Source organism: Zea mays, chromosome 1 (genome assembly GCF_902167145.1).
Source record: "Zea mays cultivar B73 chromosome 1, Zm-B73-REFERENCE-NAM-5.0, whole genome shotgun sequence".
Lineage (NCBI taxonomy): Eukaryota > Viridiplantae > Streptophyta > Magnoliopsida > Poales > Poaceae > Zea > Zea mays.
Window position 1 is genome coordinate 171,440,565 of NC_050096.1, and position 19,941 is coordinate 171,460,505.

Consider the following 19,941-nt stretch of genomic DNA (forward strand, 5'->3'; position numbering starts at 1 on the left):
AGGCAGGGCGGGCGTGGACGCCTCGACACGACAGCTTGGGGGCATCTTGGGCGCGGACCCAGGGAGGCAGAGCAGGAACGAGTGGGGCGCGCACGGACTTCCCGACGTCTCGGTGGACGCGGACTCGGTGGGAGGACGACGGTTGTCTCGGTGGGGGAGGACGGCGACAATCTCGGGAGAGGGCGAGGGGCAGCGCGATAGCTGTCTCGGGAGATGGGACCAAGGACACGGGTGGGTGAGAGGTGACACTGGGGATGGCGCGCCGCGGCGGGGGGAGGGAGACAACGGGGCAGGTGGGGACGGAGGCGAGGTGTGGACGTACTCCTTAGCTTCTTAAGAAGGGTGAATATATAGTAGATATATATTAAAGTGGTAGGATATTATATATCAACGCATAGGCCATGTATCGTATATATAACTTCTAAAAATATAATCATCGATAATTATAGATGGCGTAAATGATTGCCAAACCGTAAATAACCGTGGAATATAGGCAAACACAGAGAAACGAGCCAAACGTAGGCTACACACGGAAGGAGAGCAGAGCACTGAGCACAGGAAGGGAGCTAAACCTAAACCCGATCCGATTATTCAACAGCCACCCTCTCCCGACCTCCCCCCTCCCCCCTTCTCCGACTCGACTAGGACGCTCGCGCACGCCGCCGCCGCCGCCGCCGACGACGACGACGAGCGGAAGGGAAGAGGGAGAACTCCCGATCTCCACGTGGGCTGTGGGGGCGGACGCACGGCGCGCGTGGTGGCCTCCCCGGTCGGGGGTCAGATCCGAGCTGAATCGGGGAGATTTCCCGGCCAGGTGAGCATTGCGGAGTGGTTCCTCCCGATCTAGGGACCGGTAGTTCGGTCTGGTAGTCTGGGTTTCCTCGCAAGAACGGGTCCGGCGCGCGCTTGGATTGGGTTGGGTTACTCGGTCCTGTTCCAGACTCCCAGCCAATTCGTTCGCTCTTCCGGCGACTTTTTTGGTGGCAGCTGCAGTATATAATTCTCGCGGCTTCGGAAAGTAACCCAGCTCCGATTTATGATTTTTATGTATGGCTTGATCCCGTGGAGGCGTTCAGTTTTTATGTATGGTTTAATCCCATGGAGGCTTTCAACTCTTTTGACTCAAGGTTCTTGCTTTCGGATAAGGCTAGTTACTTCCCCTTGAAATTAGAGGAGGTTTTACGGTTAGGAATGATGTAATTGTAAGGGACGTTATAAAAGCATTCCTGATATCATGAGACCATTCACTCTTTTGGATGTTACTTTTGCTCCGATGGTGTCTTGAATATGTATGTGATTTGACGGGTTCGATTGCCATTTCCTTTTGTTCTCATTGTCTGCAACACCTGCTTGGTATCAATGAGCTATTTAGACTGGCTAGTTAGCAATCGTTTGTACTGTCTACAAAGCTTATTACTTTTGGGACCTATCTATCTCTGTACCCTCGCTTTTGGATTTCTCTTCTATTGTATCTCTGGCCGTCTAGTGAAACAGTGACTTACCGTTCTAGTTTCTTGAATCTGCAGGAAGGAAAACGACAAGTGCAACGAAGCTGTACTTGTTCAGGTGATAGGATAATGGCTGGCACTTTGACTGAGGACAATGGTGGGGATGCTAGATCCTCATCAACTGAAGAGATGCCTAGTGATCAACAGAGTCATTCTGGGGATTCTTTAGCTGAGTGGAGGTCAAGTGAGCAAGTTGAGAATGGAACACCATCCACTTCACCAGCGTACTCAGACACTGATGATGATGATTGTGGTATGCTTTCCAACTCTTATTGTCGGTATATCTTCCTTGCAAATGATTTTAGGTAGATCTTTCTAATCTTCGTTCTGATGTTATGATAATATGTGGACCAGCTAGATTTATCTATGCCTAGGTAATTTGTTCCATGAGGAGTCTCAACTAATTTGGTTAAGGTACTACTTAACCCATTTAGGTATGATTCGGTGCAGTCTAAATGTCTAATTAATTGCCCATGCAATAAGATGATACCTTTAAATACTTGTATTGCCTTTAGGAAGTTTAGTTTGTCACCACAGTTGTTTGTGTCAATTTTTTAAGTTTAGGATAACTAGTGTCTTGAGCAATCAGGAGCATTGTTGAAGCCTTGTACCAATGGATCATTCATTGCTTTGGCATGGACAAGAACAGCAGATCTAGAGATGCACTAAAAAGATGATAGCTGTGATACTTGTCATGAAGGGTCTAAGAAAGTGAGTGTATAGGGAGACTGTCCTGACTTGTGACTTGTTTGGTCCTGGGATCTGTCTGGGGTGAAATTTTTTCTGTTTTGCCACTCTCAGTTTTGGCTCTCTGCTATTATGCAATCCCGTGCCTATGACTTGTGGGACCATCCGTGTCTACGATTTGTGGGGCCGATGGCAAACTGGCGAAGCCCACAAATGATAATGACAAAATTGCAAATGGCTCGGGGGGGGGGGGGGGGGTAGATAATCTTGATCACCAACTGCCTTTTCCTAGCTATTAAAATAGGCCTGGTGCTAGAGACTTTGAAGTCAGGTTTTTTTCTAAAATCAGTAGCAGGCTAAGTACAATTCACTGAGGTACTGTGGCAGAGGCAGAGTTAGGTCCATAGTATGATAGTATCAAGCCGCTTTGTCAAACCCACTTAATCCTCTGCATTATAACTATAAGCTAGCGTAACATAAAAGGCTGCCTTGTGAGTTGCAGCACCAAATGCTATCAAGCTATCTCTTTTTCTATGCCATCTGTGTCTAGTGAGCGAGAGATTTCCAACAATTCCCAGTAATTAGTAATTGGATCAGCTATACTCAAGCTTGATGTCCCCTGTGGGCCTAAGTAGTTAAGCTGCTTTGAAATTTGTCACATGCAACTTTTTTAGAGCAGCAGAAGTTGCATTCGAGAACATTTAGCATTGTAGTTCACTGTTCTAAAAGGTTGCCACCTAGGTGCCTGTACTAGAAAATAATAGGGTTTCATTATAGAACAACTCCCTACAATCACAAATAAGTGACATTTTTTGGGTTCTCCTAAGTCAACTATTTTAAACTTGGTACTACTTTCTGCTATAATGCATATAAAAAAAATGGAAATGTCTATTTTTCAAAACAAACCTACTCATATCACTTCCAAACATTCGAATTTAACATGCAAACTGTATCTAGTTTTTTGTGTTCTGTGTGAACAATACTGAGTTGGACATGTTTTTTCCCTTAAAATTGACTTGTAATTATGAGATGATGATTACCCTAGTTTTTATTCCACTGGATTACATGTTTCTGACAAGCTAATTTATATGGTCTGTGCATTTCAACCTTTTGCAACATTAAAGATTTTGGCATCAGTTGGTTCTTGACCTAGTAATTCCATTGTCTATTTGTCTTGTATAGGACCTAGGCCTTCTGAACTTTATGGGAAGTTTACATGGAGAATTGATAATTTCTCCCAAATCAACAAGAGAGAGCTAAGAAGTAATTCCTTTGATGTTGGTGGATATAAGTGGTATGGTCTTATTGTCATTAATTGGACCGTTTCCTTTTTAGATTTTTTTGTACGACATACATGTTTCTACTTTGCTGTATCTGGACTTCTTACTTGCCTGCTCTTTGAGATTTGTCTATTACTCCCACTGTACCTAAAAGAAAGTCATTCTAGATTGTCGTAAGTCAAATCACCCTATTGACCAAGTTTATAGGGAAGTGTATCGACATTTATGACACCAAATAGGCATACCACAAAAATGTATTTCATGATATATCTAATAATACTTATTTGGTATCATGAATGTTGATATTCTTCTGTTGTATATATAAACTTAGTCAAACTTAGGATGATTTGGTTTATGAGAAAATAGAATCTTTGTTTAAGGGATGGAGGGAATATTTTTTAGTGTTTTTGCAAGGATATAGGTGTTAACTAGAGAAGTTGTGAAACTGTGAAACACAACCAGTTTGTTTAATTTTCAGCACAGGTTTCACTGTCTGCATGTTTTATTTGAACTACAAATTCTGAAGGTTAAACGTCCATTTAAAAAGTGATTGAAACAGCGTGTATTGAAAAGAAACTAGTCCTGACCACAGGTAACCTTGTGAGTTGCCTGATTGTTGAATAGGCTCATTTGGTATCACAGACTGCATCTGTCAATAGTTGAACTCACTGGCAGATGGTCAATTAAGCTGTAATTGGTGTTCTGCCTGCTCATGGTGATATGCGTTTTGCCAGCAAATTGTAATTTTAGCATTTATAGTAATGGAGAAGAAATAATATTGTATAATAGTAAAGTAGCATTTTCTCTACTGGTATTCGTTTCTGTTGACATGTTTCCTATGTGAATAATTTTTTGATTCACTGAAGCCAAATTTACTTTTCCTGGAGTCCTGAGCATATTATTCTGTTTCCTTTTCAGCTTCCGTTTACAAAGTTCTTTTTCTTGTCGCCTTAGTTCTTACATACTGAAGAGCAAAAAGAAGAAAGTGCTGTTCTTGTCTTGTTTTTTTTTCTAAAACGCGCAGGAGAACTGCGCATTAGATATATTAAGATAGAAGAAACACCAATGGTCTAAAGAAGACCAGAGTACAGAGAAAAAAAACAAAAAATAGAAAATAAAAAATAAAAATAAAATAAACATCCATCTAGAAGACAGCCAAAGCTGCCCCTAAACTAAGGCCAGATGGTGCCTAGATCTTTGGCACCCGCGAGACACCACCTCTGAGCGTCGTCTTTGATGTTCTGAATAATCTGGTTGCCACTAGGAGCATCCCCCTCAAACACACATTTATTCCGCTGCTTCCAAAGCCACCATGCCACCAACATCACAAGGGAGTTAATCCCTTTGCGCAGCACATAAGGGACCTTGGCCTCCAAAATAACCCACCAATCTTGGAAAACCAAATCAGCCCTTGTGGGGGAGAACTGCCGCAGATTAACCAGGGAGAAAATCCTAAACCACACTTCCCTAGAGAAGACACAAGAAATTAAAAGATGATGCACCGTTTCATCCTCTTGATCACAAAGGGGGCATTGAACAGGATGGTCCATACCCCTCTTTGCCAAACGATCTGCAGTCCAGCACCTATCTCGAGTCGCGAGCCAAAGAAAGAACTTGCATCTTGGAGGGGCCCAGTTTCTCCAAATAAGCTCAGCAGGCGCAAAACCCACCTTTCCCATCATAAAACGATCATACGCCGATTTGGACGAGTAAGAGCCTGAGGAGGAAGGTGTCCATATGTGCTGATCTGGAACATCTGATAACAGTCGAACCTCGCGAACAAGATCCCAGATCTGGAAGAATTCGGAGAAAGCCATAGAGGAGAAATTTCCCCTAATGTCAAGAACCCAACTGCTACCATTAATTGCTTTTTGGACAGTTCTTGACCTCACAGCCTTCTTGTTAACAACAGCAAACATGGAATAGGCCAATAGGGGATATGAGCAGTTATGCACATATTTTTGTTGCCATTTTTTGTTTGTTACATCTTTTTAATTTGATATTCTAATTTGCTTTAGGTTTTTATGCCTATATACTTTCTGCATCATAGTTTGAGATGTGTCAGTTGATTTTCAGGTATATCTTAATTTACCCACAAGGATGTGATGTCTGCAATCACCTCTCACTCTTTCTTTGTGTTGCCAACCATGATAAGCTACTCCCAGGTAGATGCATAATTTGATGCATTGTGTTTGACTCACTTCAGTTTGTGACTTCTCTATGTATCTTCAATATGATTTGCTTTGTTCAGGATGGAGTCACTTTGCGCAATTTACAATAGCTGTAATTAATAGAGACCCTAAGAAATCTAAGTATTCTGGTGAGTGCAGTGAACTACTATCTCACTTTTTCTAGTGCCTAGAGCTAAAAGAAGCAAGCTTTTGCTTGCCTTCTGCAAGTGTAGTTTACGGAAAGTAGCATTTCAGATACACTGCACCGTTTTTGGAAGAAAGAGCATGATTGGGGGTGGAAAAAGTTTATGGAACTGTCAAAATTACATGATGGCTTTATTGTTGAGGATGTTCTTACCATCAAAGCCCAAGTTCAAGTCATCAGGTATCTGTTTTCTTTGTGTCTTACATTTAACACTAGCATCAATTATATTCAAGTGGAAATATCTGTTTACTTTGCATAACCATGTCTGCTTCTGCATTCTAATATTTTTGAGGGAGAAGACAGATCGTCCATTTCGTTGCCTTGATGGCCAGTACCGAAGGGAACTAATTAGGGTTTATCTATCAAACGTGGAACAAATTTGCCGGCGCTTTATTGATGAAAGAAGAAGCAAGCTTAGCAGGTTGATTGCTGATAAACTGGGGTGGTCCAGGTTAGATAAGCTTCTGAACTGCATGTTAGTGTTTTAGGACCAGTCTCATTTCCAAGCATTTTAACCCTTTTTTTGGTGCATTGCAGTTTCAGTGGATTCTGGTTAGCAATGGATCCAAGTGTGCGTCGACACATGACAAGGGAAAAGACTGAAACTATACTGAAAGTTCTAGTGAAACAATTCTTTATAGAGAAAGAAGTTACATCAACCTTGGTAATTGACTCACTGTATAGTGGACTTAAGGCACTTGAATACCAGAGCAAGAACAAAAAGGGCATACCTAAACTAACAGAGACAGATGCTCGGAGCACTCCAATGGTACTTATTGATCAGGATATGTTTGTTTTGGCTGATGATGTGATACTTCTGCTTGAAAGAGCTGCATTGGACACACTGCCACACCAACCATTGCCCACGAAGGATGATAAAAGTTCACAAAACCGCACGAAGGTAGGCATGTTTGTTTGACCCCTTACACATTGGTTTATAGGGTATTGATGTTAACGTCCATCCTAGGTGTTTCTGACTTGTAGGCGACTAGGACAACTATTTACTGATGTATCATTTTTACACGTTCAATATCAAAATTAGAAGCATTTTCATCATGGCATGCATTTTATGTTGTGCAGACTGCAATGACCCACAGCTATTGAGATGTTCATATTAAATTGAAAATTACTTTCACAAAATGAAATTAACATTCCTATGCCTCAACCATGGCGTGTATCTGCGTTCACTGATTGGGTTGCTGCTGCTGCTGCTGTTGTGTGTGTTTTCCTGTTTTGTTTTTGTATTGGTGTGGTGTTTTCTTGATATAATGACATCCAGATCCAGCTCTCCTGTCTATTCTAGAAAAAACACTCCTATTCAATATTGCTTTGACATGGGGCCAGGGCTTAGGAATCGTCAATGATTTGTATCTTAACGAGTTATGAACTGAAAACGAAGAGTATGCATCATCATCTTTTCTTATCCAATTTCTCTCTCCATGAACTTTATCCTACTGATGTATGGAGCCCTAACAGATGCTGTTGTTATAGGATGGCAACTCAGGTGAGGAGTTTAGCAAAGATTCTATTGAGCGTGATGATAGACGGCTTATAGAGCTAGGCTGGAAGACATTGGAGCTTTTTGCCTTGACTCATATATTTAGGTAAGCAAATTTTTCTAGATGATAGTTCCAATATTTGGTCCACAAATACATACTCAGGTCATATATTAATGTCAGCAACATAAATTGTTGATTCTTAGTGATTCATTTGTTTGAGATGTCAGATGCCTTTTTCTGATGTTGCTTGTTTTATATGTTAGCACATAGCTGCAGAAGTTCTATCTCCCATTTGTGCAAAGTAAATTGTTGTATTTGGTTATGATAGTACTCCCTCTGTTCCAAATTATAAGACTTTTGTTTTTTTAGATTCATAGCTTTTGCTAAGCACCTAGATATAAGTTATGTCTAGATACACAGTGAAAACTCTATTAAGAAATGACAAAAAGTCTTATAATTTGGAACGAAGGAAGTATGTTTTAAAATTCCTTTTTTTAGGTAAACATGAATCTTCTTGATGAAACCTGTGATTTCAAATCCCACTCCAGTTATGGTTATGCATGCTCATCTTACTTTGTGAAGTCCTGAAACAGCCGAATAGAAGTGGCACATCAAGAGGCTGTGGCTTTGAAGCGCCAAGAGGAACTCATTCGTGAAGAGGAAGCAGCTGGGCTAGCTGAAATTGAACTTAAGGCAAAGCGTAGTGCTGCTGAAAAGGAAAAACGTGCCAAGAAAAAACAGGTTAACATTTTTTTGGTGCAAGCATGCCATCCCCATCCTATAATAATACTCTTTCTGCTTCCTTTTCTGGCGTATTTCATTTATAAGTGAAATTAGTGATTGTGCTGTTCCTAGTCCTCACTGTTGTGTTTAATTTGTTTTTGAATGTACTAATGATAAGTTATGTAGTATCCTTTTTGTACTTGTTGAGGAGTTTTGTAATGCTCTGTATATCTCTAGGCAAAACAGAAGAAAAATAGTCGAAGAAGTAATAAAGGGAAGAGTGGCAAGTCTGACATCAATAAGGAAATACTTATGTACAGCAGTCCTTCAGGTGATAGAATCCTGGATGATTTTTCTGGACAAACGGAAGAAATGTCCTCAAATGCTGACAACCCTGAAGAAGTTTCTGATATATCTGACAGCAGAGACGATAATTCAGATGCGCTTCATGTTGATATTGAAGACCGTGAAAGTAGCCCTGTTAATTGGGAGACAGATGCTTCAGAAACTCAAGCTACTGTGCCTGGAAGTAGTGAGGTGCAAAATGACCATGCAGGGAAGAGGACCTCTACTGTAGATGATAGCTCATCGACTTGTTCATCAGACTCAGTCCCTTCAGTTATCGTGAATGGATCATATACAGGAGGTGCCTGGACAAGCGTCAGATCCTTATCCAATAGGTATATCTTCATGAGCTCCTCTATCTTACTATAGGTTGGTATTGATCATGCTGTATTGCGATTCAGGGGAAACAACCGGAGGAATAAGGATACTGAAGCACGGGCAGCACTTGCACAAGGTGGATCAAGTTCAGCGCATAATGGTTTTATAGGATCTGGCGGCAGTGCCTCTGGCCACTCAAAGGAAAGATACGAACCTGAGGTATACATCTCTCGGATATCTGAGATGATTCTTGTTATTCATCAAGGAATGAAAGTGCGCCATGAAGCAATCCTTTTTCCTAATTCTTGTGTTGCAGAAAAGTCTTCTCTTCCAGTTTTTTTTTCCATCTTCTATTTGTGTTCCACTTGGTTCAGTAAGCATAAAAAACAATTCCTTGCAGGATGATAAAGTTGTCATGCAGAGGAAGCAACATGCACGGCACATTGATGTCATTAGCCCCTCTAAGTCAAGAATGGCAGTGTCTTCATTTTCTTCTGTGAGCCCTGTTAAGAAGCAACCTAACTTGTCTCATCAGCCAAAATTTTTGCTAGAAAGCACCAATAGTTCAAATCACCGTGCAAGCGAAGTTTCAGGCGCCGTGACTGCCACTACAACAGCAGGTGCCTCTTCAACCCTGGCAGCTCAGTTAGTTTCAAATAAAGGACCTGTATCCAGTGCTGCAACCCGGAATGAGAAGCCAGTTCTAGTTACAAATAAACCCCTGCAGGTTCTTGTACCATCAAAATCTGAAGCGCAGAAACAGGCTTCCCTAACTGGCAGCGCAAGCACTCAGGTCGTTTCGGTATCAAGGCCCTTGAGTGCCCCGCAAGTCCCTGCAGCAAAACAAAGTGTGCCAGCCACAACAGCTCAGAACGCACCTCTTCTTTCTCGCTCAGTGAGTGCTGTTGGGCGGTTAGGAAATGAGCCCTCCGCCAATGCTCCTAGCTTCATTCCCCGGTCACGAACCTATCGCAATGCCATGATGGAGAAAAGTTCTGGTGGCGTAAGCAGTCTCACACATCAGCAAGGTTCATCTGAGCAGGCCGTCGCACCATCCCAATCGATGTTTACATCGCAGCCTTCCATTCTGTCATCGGAGACCTTGTCTATGAAAGAGGAAACGTCGTTGAGACCTGGGTTTACATTTGGAACCGTAAAGCCCGAGTCACTGAACCCTTACCAGGGCAGAGAAGAGAACTCACTGCAAGCGAGCAGCAGCAGCAGCAGTGACTGTACGCCATCGAGTTCGAACATCAGAAGTGAGATCGCGAAGCTCAGTTTGAACGGAAGATCACGGAGCAAGCAACTCCTGTCTGAAATCTCTACCAGATTTACTCCCTACCAGCCACAAGGCTTGGTAGCTGACGAGTTCCCACACCTGGACATCATCAACGACCTGCTGGATGAGGAGCAGAGTGACAGGAGAAGGGTTCTTCAGCCTGGTTTCGTCCAGCAATTCTCTGTGCATAACGGCGTCAGCGCGCCTGATTATGGCTTGTTCAGTGAGCCGTACCTGTTCGACCGGTCCGAGCAGTACTTTGACGAGGAGCCTCCAAGGTTCTACAGTCCATTGAGCAGCGCTCCTCGGAGGATGAGGGACCGGAGCTACTCGCACTTCGATCTCCCTTCATACTCCAGGAGCAGCCAGCTTGATGGTCTATTGATGAGCCAGTGGCCGCCATACAGCCGCGCCGACCTCGCCATGCCTGGTTTTGGGTCAGACACAGGTGGCTACTCCTATCAGCCGCAGGGTTTCCCGAGTCCAGCGAGTGCAGCAAGCAGATACCCGTCGTATCGCCCTGCCAATGGGCATTGAGAGTTTTAGCGATTGCAATTGGTAATAATGTGTGGTGGAGTCCATGCTGCTCGCTTCTGAGCTGAGTGTAATTGTAATAGTCCCCCCATAGCAGTGATATAAAGAATGGTTCCTCTGTTTTATTCAATCCATAGTTATATCATTTGCCTCTCTTTTTCTATAGTTCAGTTTTGCTCAGTGGCAATAAATCTCGGCTAAAATGATCTGGACAATCTAGGCTCAGTTTTCCCTAGTTTTGCTGAGTGGCCATAGAATTTGAGGATTCTTTTGGGACGCAGGAATTTCACAAAAATGGTATATGAATTTTATAGTAATTAGTGTAAAAACATAGGAACAATGTAGGATTTAGAAAATTTTCCTTTGGAACAAAGGGGCCTTGCGTTTTTTATATGCCAGCTAAGAATAAACGTTTTAGTCAATGCTAGGGGTGAAACGCATCGAGTATACCCTACCGGATATTGATAGTTTAAATACCCAACGGATATGGATAGTTCAAATATCGGTTTTTTCGGATAGTATATCTTTGGATGTGGGTTGGACTCGGAGTGAGAGCTACTCGGTGAATGCCCGGTATTTCGGTTGGATACGAGTTTCGGGTAAATGTTTTTCTTTCTGTTTTATAATATTTTTATAAAACAATAACTTTTATATATAAACGTAGATGAGGATAAAGTTTATATAAAAATTATATGGCTCGAAAAGATCTACAATTGTAAACACCCAAAATCATGTTTTAGGCAATTTAGGAGCATTGATTTTATAACTTAAATAAATGTGTTTTCAAACAAAAGATTAAATAAAGATCCCTATTATCCTTAGTTGAATTATACATTTGAGTATATTCTCTAAAAAGAATTAAGTTAAACGATCTCTTATATTCTCTAAAAAGAATTAAGTTAAACGATCTCTTGATACAGATTTTACATTAGAACTCATTTTCCCTTAAAAGTATAAATAAGTAATGTGTATTCATTTTGACCTAACTTAAAATCGTATCACACATTCAAAATATTATTTTCCTTTAAGAAATAATGTATGTGTAGTGCATATTTGAAACATTTGCCTAAAAATAGAAAAGATTTTGGTTTGTATTCATGCTTATATTTTGGTTTGTGCATTGAGCTTGATTTTAAAATCCAAAATAGACTTGAAATTAAAATTTAATGGAAACTAGAAGAGAAATCAGGAAAATAGAAAAGAGAAGAGCTTACTTACCTGGGCCGTCGATTCTCCCTTGTCCTCGGTCCACTCCCTTACCTCGCGGCCCAACTCCCTATCGCGTCGTCTCATTCTTTCCTTAACCTTTTCTATTAGGAAAATTTGGATCCATACTATTAAAAGATCACCACTTTGGATCCATACCATTACTATCTCACTTACATGTGGGTCCACATGAGTCAATGACATGTGAACTTACATGTGGATCTTTTAATGGTATAGATCCAATTGTTCCTTTCTATTATTCTGAGCCGCCGATGAATGGAGCCACCGCTATTAGGTTCGTCTCCTCCCCAAGTCTGCTGCGAGCGCTTCGTCCGGGTATCTCGCGCCACCAGTGGCTGCCCTGGATTCTTGCTCCATAAACTGTTATTCCCCCTGTGTATATATGGCAAACTCTGGTGCGCCTCGCTCATCTCATCAGCTTGACCAATAGCCATGGCGAGATCCCGAGAGTCGAGGAAGGCAGAGAGCGCCACCGGGGATCGCCGTCGATGATCTACGCGTACACCGCCGCCTGGGTCCCGTCGTATGACTTCGGGGATTCACACCGGTGCATCGTGTGCGCCCGTGGCATCGTTTTGCGAGGAAAAGTAGTGGATCGCGGGGAGTTGCTCACCGAACTTCAAGAAGCACCACGGAAGCGCGCTACACCGTGGCCGGGGACTTCTGTGCCAGCAACCACGGTGAGAACCTCCTCTGCCAACTCGCGTTAGTCTTTGCTTCGCATAGGTCCGGTAGGATTAGAAGCTTGGGGGCGGGTGCGCGGAACCGGGTGCTCCGGTATGGCGCCGCCGTGAGGTGTGCGCGCACCGCCGCCTGGTCTCGCTGGGTGGAGAATATGTGCCGCTGGCCATTGGCTGTTGGATTGGTCGCCAACGGTGTGGAACAGAGAGCTATGGTAAAATCCTGTGCGTAGATCGGCAAAGCAAGGATGTAGATTAGAAGCATCCATACCCATTCGTGATATTAAATCAGAGCCGTTGGTTGGTAGTTGGGATGATCAGATTTGCGGGTGGCGCAGCGCAATCTCGGCCATGGATCAGAGATCCGAGGGCCAGCATTTTCGTACCAGGTCATGTATGGCACGATCTAATCGTGGTCGTGGGATTTGGATCCTATGGATCTAATCGGTCGAAACCCCTTCGCCATGCTATTTTTTAGAAGAAACCCCGATGAGTGATTAAATAAAACCCGCAGTCCATAGCTATTATAAAATCATTACAAGCTAGTCCTTTTATTTATGAATTAGACCCTGACTTTTCAGAATTTAGTACCTGCCATCCTTTTTGGGGTTAAAATAAATAAAAATATGTTAGAAAATGGTAGTGTTGGGGATCTTCTTCCCCGCCGAAGGTCATCAAGGCAAAAACACCTTCAGCAAGATAATACAAAGGCATACGCGACATGACGATGCGAAAGAAAGCCGAAGCTATGGCTGAAGAAGCTTCAGCTTAGTATTATGACGAAGCTGAAGGTCGTCACCGACTCAAGGGAAAAATAATGTTTAGTCCTTGATCACTCGCATTATGATTGCATGTAAATGTCAGGGATATAAATGTAATTGTGTCTGAGCCGCGTCCCACACCTATAAATAGATGAACAGTACCCTCGTACTGTTCACGCTGGATTGTAATCTCTCTCGCGTCATCTTTGCATTATCACCTTCTGGCGAACCAAAGGTATTCTTGTATTATGAATATTATTAATGTTGATTCTTGTCTATGGATATAAATATAAATAAACCGCGAAGATCTAATCACTATCTATAGTATTTAATGATTCTTTCGCATTCTTATTTATATTTATGATTATACGCTACAATGATGAAGGCATGTCTTTCATGACCTTCGTCTGAAGATAATTATATCCGAAAGGAAATAATGCTTCGGAGGATGGAGGTCTTTAACTATTAACAATTGTGTTGCTTTGTTCTTGATCTATAACATTTGAGAACAAGTAACCAACATTGGCGCCCACCTCCGGTGAACTCACTTCCACAACTATGACGATGGCACTGCAAAGCAACCAACCTTCGGTTACGAAACTAGTGTTCCCAATTACAGGCAGTTCAACTTCTGAAACAGATAATATTGATATGGAGTATCCATACAATGCAATCATTGGTCGAGGGACGCTCAATGCCTTCGAAGCTATACTTCACCCAGCATACCTTTGCATTAAGATACCATCAGAACAAGGACCCATTGCTGTGCATGGGAGTCAAGAAGCTGCTAGGAGAGCCAAAGGAAGTTGGACAGATTCGAAGGCTATTCATAACATAGATGAAACCGAAGCTTATCATCAGTATAAGCATAAAAGAGAAAAAGCTGCTTCTGCAGATCAACCAAAGCCTATGCTTTTCTGTGAAGACATAGGAGAGCAAAAAGTGTTGCTGGGGTCTCAGTTATCTGATGAGCAGGAAAAGACTTTGCTAAGGTTCTTATTTAACAACAAAGATGTTTTTGCTTGGACAGCCAATGATGTCTGTGGTGTTAATAGGGACATCATCGAACACTCACTCAATGTAGACTCGTCCTTCAGACCAAGGAAGCAGAGACTTCGGAAAATGTCTGATGACAAGGCCGAAGGTGCACGAAATGAAGTGAAAAGACTTCTAAGTGCCGGTGTTATTAGAGAGGTAACATACCTAGAGTGGATGGCCAATACAGTCATGGTAAAGAAAGCCAACGGAAAATGGAGGATGTGTATTGACTTTACAGATCTCAACAAGGCATGTCCGAAGGATGATTTTCCATTGCCAAGAATAGACTCCCTTGTAGATGCAACAACTACTTCAGAACTCATGAGCTTATTGGATTGCTACTCAGGCTATCACCAAATCTGGATGGAAAAGGAGGATGAGCTGAAGACAAGCTTCATAACTCCTAGTGGCACCTATTGCTACCTTCGGATGCCTGAGGGGCTCAAGAATGCTGGAGGAAGCTTCAGAAGAATGACTGCTAAAGTTCTCCACTCCCAAATTGGCAGAAATGTGCTGACATATGTTGATGATATTATAGTAAAAAGCACAAAGCAAGAAAACCATGTCGCTGATTTGCAAGAGACATTTGTCAATTTCAAACAAGCTAGTCTTAAGTTAAATCCAGAAAATGTGTCTTCGGAGTGAAGAAGGACAAGTTTCTTGGTTGTCTGGTATCGACAAAGGGCATCAAAGCTAACCCGAGCAAAATCAAAACTATCCTTCGGATAGAGCCACAAAATTCAAAAACTTTCAAAACTTTTTGTAGCCAAATTGGCACAAAAATACACTTTGCATCAGTGAGGCATCCTGAGTCAAATGGGTTGGTAGAAAGGGCAAATGGAATCATAATAACAGGAATAATGAAGTCAATTTTCAATCAGCCAAAAGGAAAGTGGCTAGACGAATTAATAAAGGTGGTTTAGAGCCACAATACTGCTGTATCAAGGTCAACAGGGTTTACTCCATTCAAGCTTTTGTTCGTTGACGAAGCAATAACACCGGAAGAAGCAAGAACGAGTTCAATAAGAACCTTAGCTTCGACAGAAGATGAAACTGATTGCCAAGTAACAAAAGATACCATAGAAGGGACCAGGCTTCAAGCCATAGAGCACATCAACAAATACCAGGCCGAAACAATAAAATAGCGTGACAGAAAAGTTAGATTGAAAAACATCAAGCCAGGTCATTTAGTACTTCGAAGAGTGGCTAACCCCGATACAGTAGGGAAGCTTCAGCTCAAATGGGAAGGCCCTTTCTTGGTGGTATCTTCGTCAATATCCGGTTCTTACAGACTGAAGGATATGAACGACAACGACATACCCAGGTCCTGGAATGCGGATGAGCTTCGGCGATATTATGTGTAATTGATGTAATTTTCTTATTTTTTCCCTATGGCAACCTTTTCCTTTCAAGAGGGGAGAAATGTTTTTAATGGGGCCATAGGTTGTAATTTTCAATTTTTCTTGTTTAGCCCTATGTAATACAAGGGCCAAATTCTCCCAAGAATGTAACATGTAAACAACAGAATCCGCACCATCGAGTGCAAAAAGAGAGGGAAAAGCTCAAAAGTCATCTCTAAGGGGATGCAGAGCTAAAATGTCACCTAAGTAAAAGGTGAAGAAGTTACAAAGACGTTCCTAAGGGAGCGCAGAGTAAGTTCTGAAGCTCAAAAAGTCGTTCCTAAGGGAGCGCAGAGAAAGTTCCGAAGCTCAAAAAGTCGTTCCTAAGGGAGCGCAGAGTAAGTTCCGAAGCTAAAAAAGTCGTTCCTAAGGGGATGCAGAGCTAAAATACCACCTAAGTAAAATGTGAAGAGACTCCAAAGTCGTTCCTAAGGGAATGCAGAGTCTGGGTGTGGTTTTGTGTGTGTTTGTGACATACATTTGCATGTCTCATCACATCATTTTTGCATTCATATAAGCATTCATTAGACATTCGTAGGATCATCATCATCATCATGACATGAAGCACATGCGTTAATAGAAAAGAAAAAAGATGCCTCCCTATGGTGACAAAATGCTTCATTGAAAACGAAGATGCTTCGTCTCAAAAAAAACTTCATCGTGTATGGAGGCGCTTCGTCTTTAATGAAAAATGCTTTGATGTGAACGAAAAGAAGGGAAGGTGTTTTTCGCCTTCGACTCAAAAATTGAAAGTATTGGTTTCGCCCACAGCAAAGCAATTCATACATAGACGAAGAGGTAAGATTATATTACAAGGTATGGATAAATATGTATAATATTCTGCTCAAATGTCGATTACAATCTTTCGCCAAACAGAAGTCTAAGTTTTTCTACAGATAAATGCAAGACGGGAATCCTAGTCTTCAGGACCTTCGGAACATGCTTCAGTCTAACGGTCTTCGGCACCACCATCCTGCAGATAGATAAAGGTATAAGGCGGCCGACAATCTATTAAAGGTAAACTAAGGTAAAAAGATAAAGATAAAAGCTTCATACTGAGTTAAGCAGTTTCCGAGCTTCGTCTCCAGCTAGCTCACGCCCGCCCTTTGCCCAAATTTGAGTAATAAACCTGTTTCCGATGATTTGGGCTTCAGCGGGAATATCAACTAAATCTGACGTTGAAAGGCTGAAGGTTGGCTTGTTAACCGTTTTTGCATGAGTGCATCCGACCTTCAAAAACGCAGCAGCTGTGCCACGAGAAGCTAACAGAGCACATAAATCCTCGTGCCCAGTTATAACTTCATCGAGAGCTTCAACTTTGTTTTCAATATGATCGAAGGACTTGGGGATATCTTCAGCCGAAGGGGCAATTTCTTCAGAGGTAGCCCCAGCTGAGTTGAATATTCCTTTCAGTCGGTTTACACAGCGGGTGGCGAAGTCCGTGCACTTGTTCCGAAGGTCTTTCATAGACTCACGAAGCTTCGTATTTTTCTCAGCTTCGGCTTCAGCCCTTGATTGCAGTTCTTTTATTTCTTGGTCGAAGCGCTCTGTTTTTTTGTTCAAAATTGTTCGAGCATTGTCAAGTTCCTCACTTAATTTAGTGTTTTGAGATTGTGCTTCCGCGAGGGAGCCTTCGACCACTTGCAGCAGGAAATCCTTCTTCTCTAGAGAAGCTTCAAGATCTTTTATCTTATTTTCCAAGCCTTCGATTATAATTTCATTTTTCCTATCTTCATTGTCTCGCTGCATTTTCAACGCTTTCTTAGCAGCATACTCTACAACAACAAGTTATAGTTAGAACATTTAATTCACCTCAAAGATAATAATAATAACTTAGTCAAAGGTCTCACCTTGAAGTTGGAATAAAATAAACTACCGACAATATGTTGCCATCAGTAGCAGCTGATATCTGTCTCTAGCTTTGGAAAGCCGACACTCTTCGATAAAGTGTCGGCTATCTTCGCCCCGACGCGGTCGCGGATACATCCTAAGATCTCCTCATCAACCCCGCCGAAAAGCAAAGACCCCGGTTGGTATCCACACGACACAACAAATTCTTTTAACTCTAATTTTTCTTCTTCCGAAAGCTACTGACCACCCAGGTGCCGAAGGTCGAAATCTTCTTTGCCCGAAGGACCAGTATCAATTTCCCTTTCTTTATCTGGCGTTGTGGCCATGTCCTCCTCTGCAGCCACATCTTTAATTACATTTGATATAACCCTGTCAATATCTGACATCGTAGCTTCGACTTCACCAGTGTCCTTGGCTTCAACAGCAGCTTTAGCTTTAGCTTCGGCACCCGTAGGAGTCACAGTTTTAGCCACCGAAGCTGAAGGCGGTGTTTGTTCAATGGTTGCATCACATTTACTATTTGTCGTTTCTTTTGCTCTTTTACTTTCTCCTCTAAAGCCAAAGGATGTCCTTTCTTCTGTAAAAATTGTGTCAGTTCTGATCCCAGTGGACTTAGCAGCTTGAAGGGTGGAAAGTCAGTCATTACCTTCAGAATTTTTGCTACTTCGGCACCAGAGGGCGTCAAAGGAGCTTCTTCTCCCGCCTTCGGCTCAGAAGAAGGCACTATGCTAAGCTTTCGCTTCTTTGAAATTTTCATATTTGGCTCTTGTGCTGTTCTTGGTTTCTTCAGAGCTTTTTCATCTTCCTTTATCAATCAGGCAGCTTGCCTACTCAGAATGCTGACTATTCTTTTTCTTTTTATCCCTTCGGCCCCTTCATCGAGCTTCTCATAGTCAGGATAATCGAAGTTTAAGGCATCCATAACACGGTTCAACCTTTGTTTTGGTCGGGTGCCAAAGGCGGCAGTCATCAATTGATCTTCTTTTTTGGTATAATTACCAATTATCTCGTTGCACATGGTCTCAATCATCTCTAGCCATTCGTTGCAAGGTTTCTTGATTTGTTTCTCAAATTTAAAGCGATAGGGGAGCCGTACAAGGTCATGCTTTTCCCCCCTTCTTTTTTCTTCGGCATCCCCCAACCGCTGGAAGATGGAAATGTCTTGTTTGCCAAATATTCTTGTACTAGGTCCCTAGTACTAATTTGGCAGCTATCACTCTAAACTCAACTTCGGCTACCTGGCATGGGGAGCCAAGTTACATATGGCACAAGGGCCTGGTCATTCCGAAGCTTAGTTTCATGGGATTCATGACCATAGTCATTAATTTCTCCCTTTTCTTCTCGTCTGCTTTCACATAAAACCATTCATTTGTCCACCCGGTTGGCCATTTAGTGCGATAGCCAATTACTGGAGCCTTCGTATCTTTCCTATATGCAAAGTTGTAACAGCCAAAGTTCTTATGAAGACCATCTGCTCTGGCCTTTGTCTGATAGTGCAGTTCATGCACCCGGCAAAAAGCTTTGGCATTAGCGTCCATACCCTGGCTTCGGAGAGCCCATATAAAAACACTGAGCCTAACAATAGCATTGGGTGTCAATTGATGAAGGTATATCTCAAAGTTCTTTAAAACTTCCCCTATCATGTCATTTAAGGGGAACCGAAGTACTGCTCTGAAGAAGCTCTTGAAAATGACAGCTTCATCCTCTTTTGGTTCCAGAACGATCTCCTCCCCAACAAACCGGACAAGCTTGCTCTCAGCCTCCCGGAAATAGCCAAGTTTCCTCATCATAACCATGTCATCCTCTGTTACAGTAGATTTCCCAAACTCAATGTGGCTAGGCTTTGTTGGACTCAGAATATTGTTATCTTCTTCACTTTCATTGTTACTTTCGCCTCTAGCTACAATCTGTTCAGCTTCGGTATTGGAGGCACCTTCGGCAGCAACTTCCTCTAACACAACCAGATCCGACCGCTTCATCACTTCTGAACATGTTGCTGTTTCGGCGGTTTCGGTCTCCTCTCCTTCATGAGATACCCTAGCAGTGGATCTTACCCTGACCATTTGTGTGTTTAAGTTCTTTGAGCCGAAGCTGATCCCAGGTGACGAAGCGCTTGCTTGAAAATGCAACGCAAGAAACTTTGGCTGTGGCTAAAATTTTTAACAGCACAACAACGTGATAGCAATGAACGTCGTGGTAACTCCTCACCAACCCGTCTGTTTATATAGTGTTGCAGGGGGAGAAGGTGAACCGCCATACCGCTTACACTGGCTCAACGGTGGACCGTCCGATGATCGGAATATTTTAATCGTTTCCCGGCAACAAGCTCAGGGAAGATGTTTTTCGGACCTTCGGCATTCCGAAGCCCTCGTGTTTTTCGTGGATCGAGCTCGTTACGAAAAACGATCTAGCACCGCGAAGGGGCTACTGTTGGG

At 42.4% G+C, this 19,941-nt stretch overlaps 1 protein-coding gene and 1 long non-coding RNA gene across 2 annotated transcripts; both read left to right on the plus strand.

The window, feature by feature from the left end:
* Positions 1–361: 361 nt before the first annotated feature.
* LOC103645037 (TNF receptor-associated factor homolog 1a) lies at positions 362–10,712 on the plus strand. Its single transcript, XM_020546525.2, has 13 exons — positions 362–814; positions 1,527–1,761; positions 3,378–3,489; positions 5,552–5,640; positions 5,727–5,795; positions 5,902–6,031; positions 6,144–6,302; positions 6,389–6,752; positions 7,343–7,455; positions 7,944–8,091; positions 8,311–8,753; positions 8,820–8,955; positions 9,137–10,712. The coding sequence occupies exons 2-13, from the start codon at positions 1,578–1,580 to the stop codon at positions 10,550–10,552; spliced, it is 3,363 nt and encodes a 1,120-aa protein (XP_020402114.1). The 5' UTR covers positions 362–814; positions 1,527–1,577; the 3' UTR covers positions 10,553–10,712.
* A 1,297-nt stretch (positions 10,713–12,009) lies between these two features.
* On the plus strand, positions 12,010–13,463 carry LOC103640540 (uncharacterized). The gene is made up of 2 exons (XR_559708.3): positions 12,010–12,456; positions 13,090–13,463. It is a non-coding gene; the product is annotated as an uncharacterized lncRNA (long non-coding RNA).
* The last annotated feature ends 6,478 nt before the right edge of the window (positions 13,464–19,941 follow it).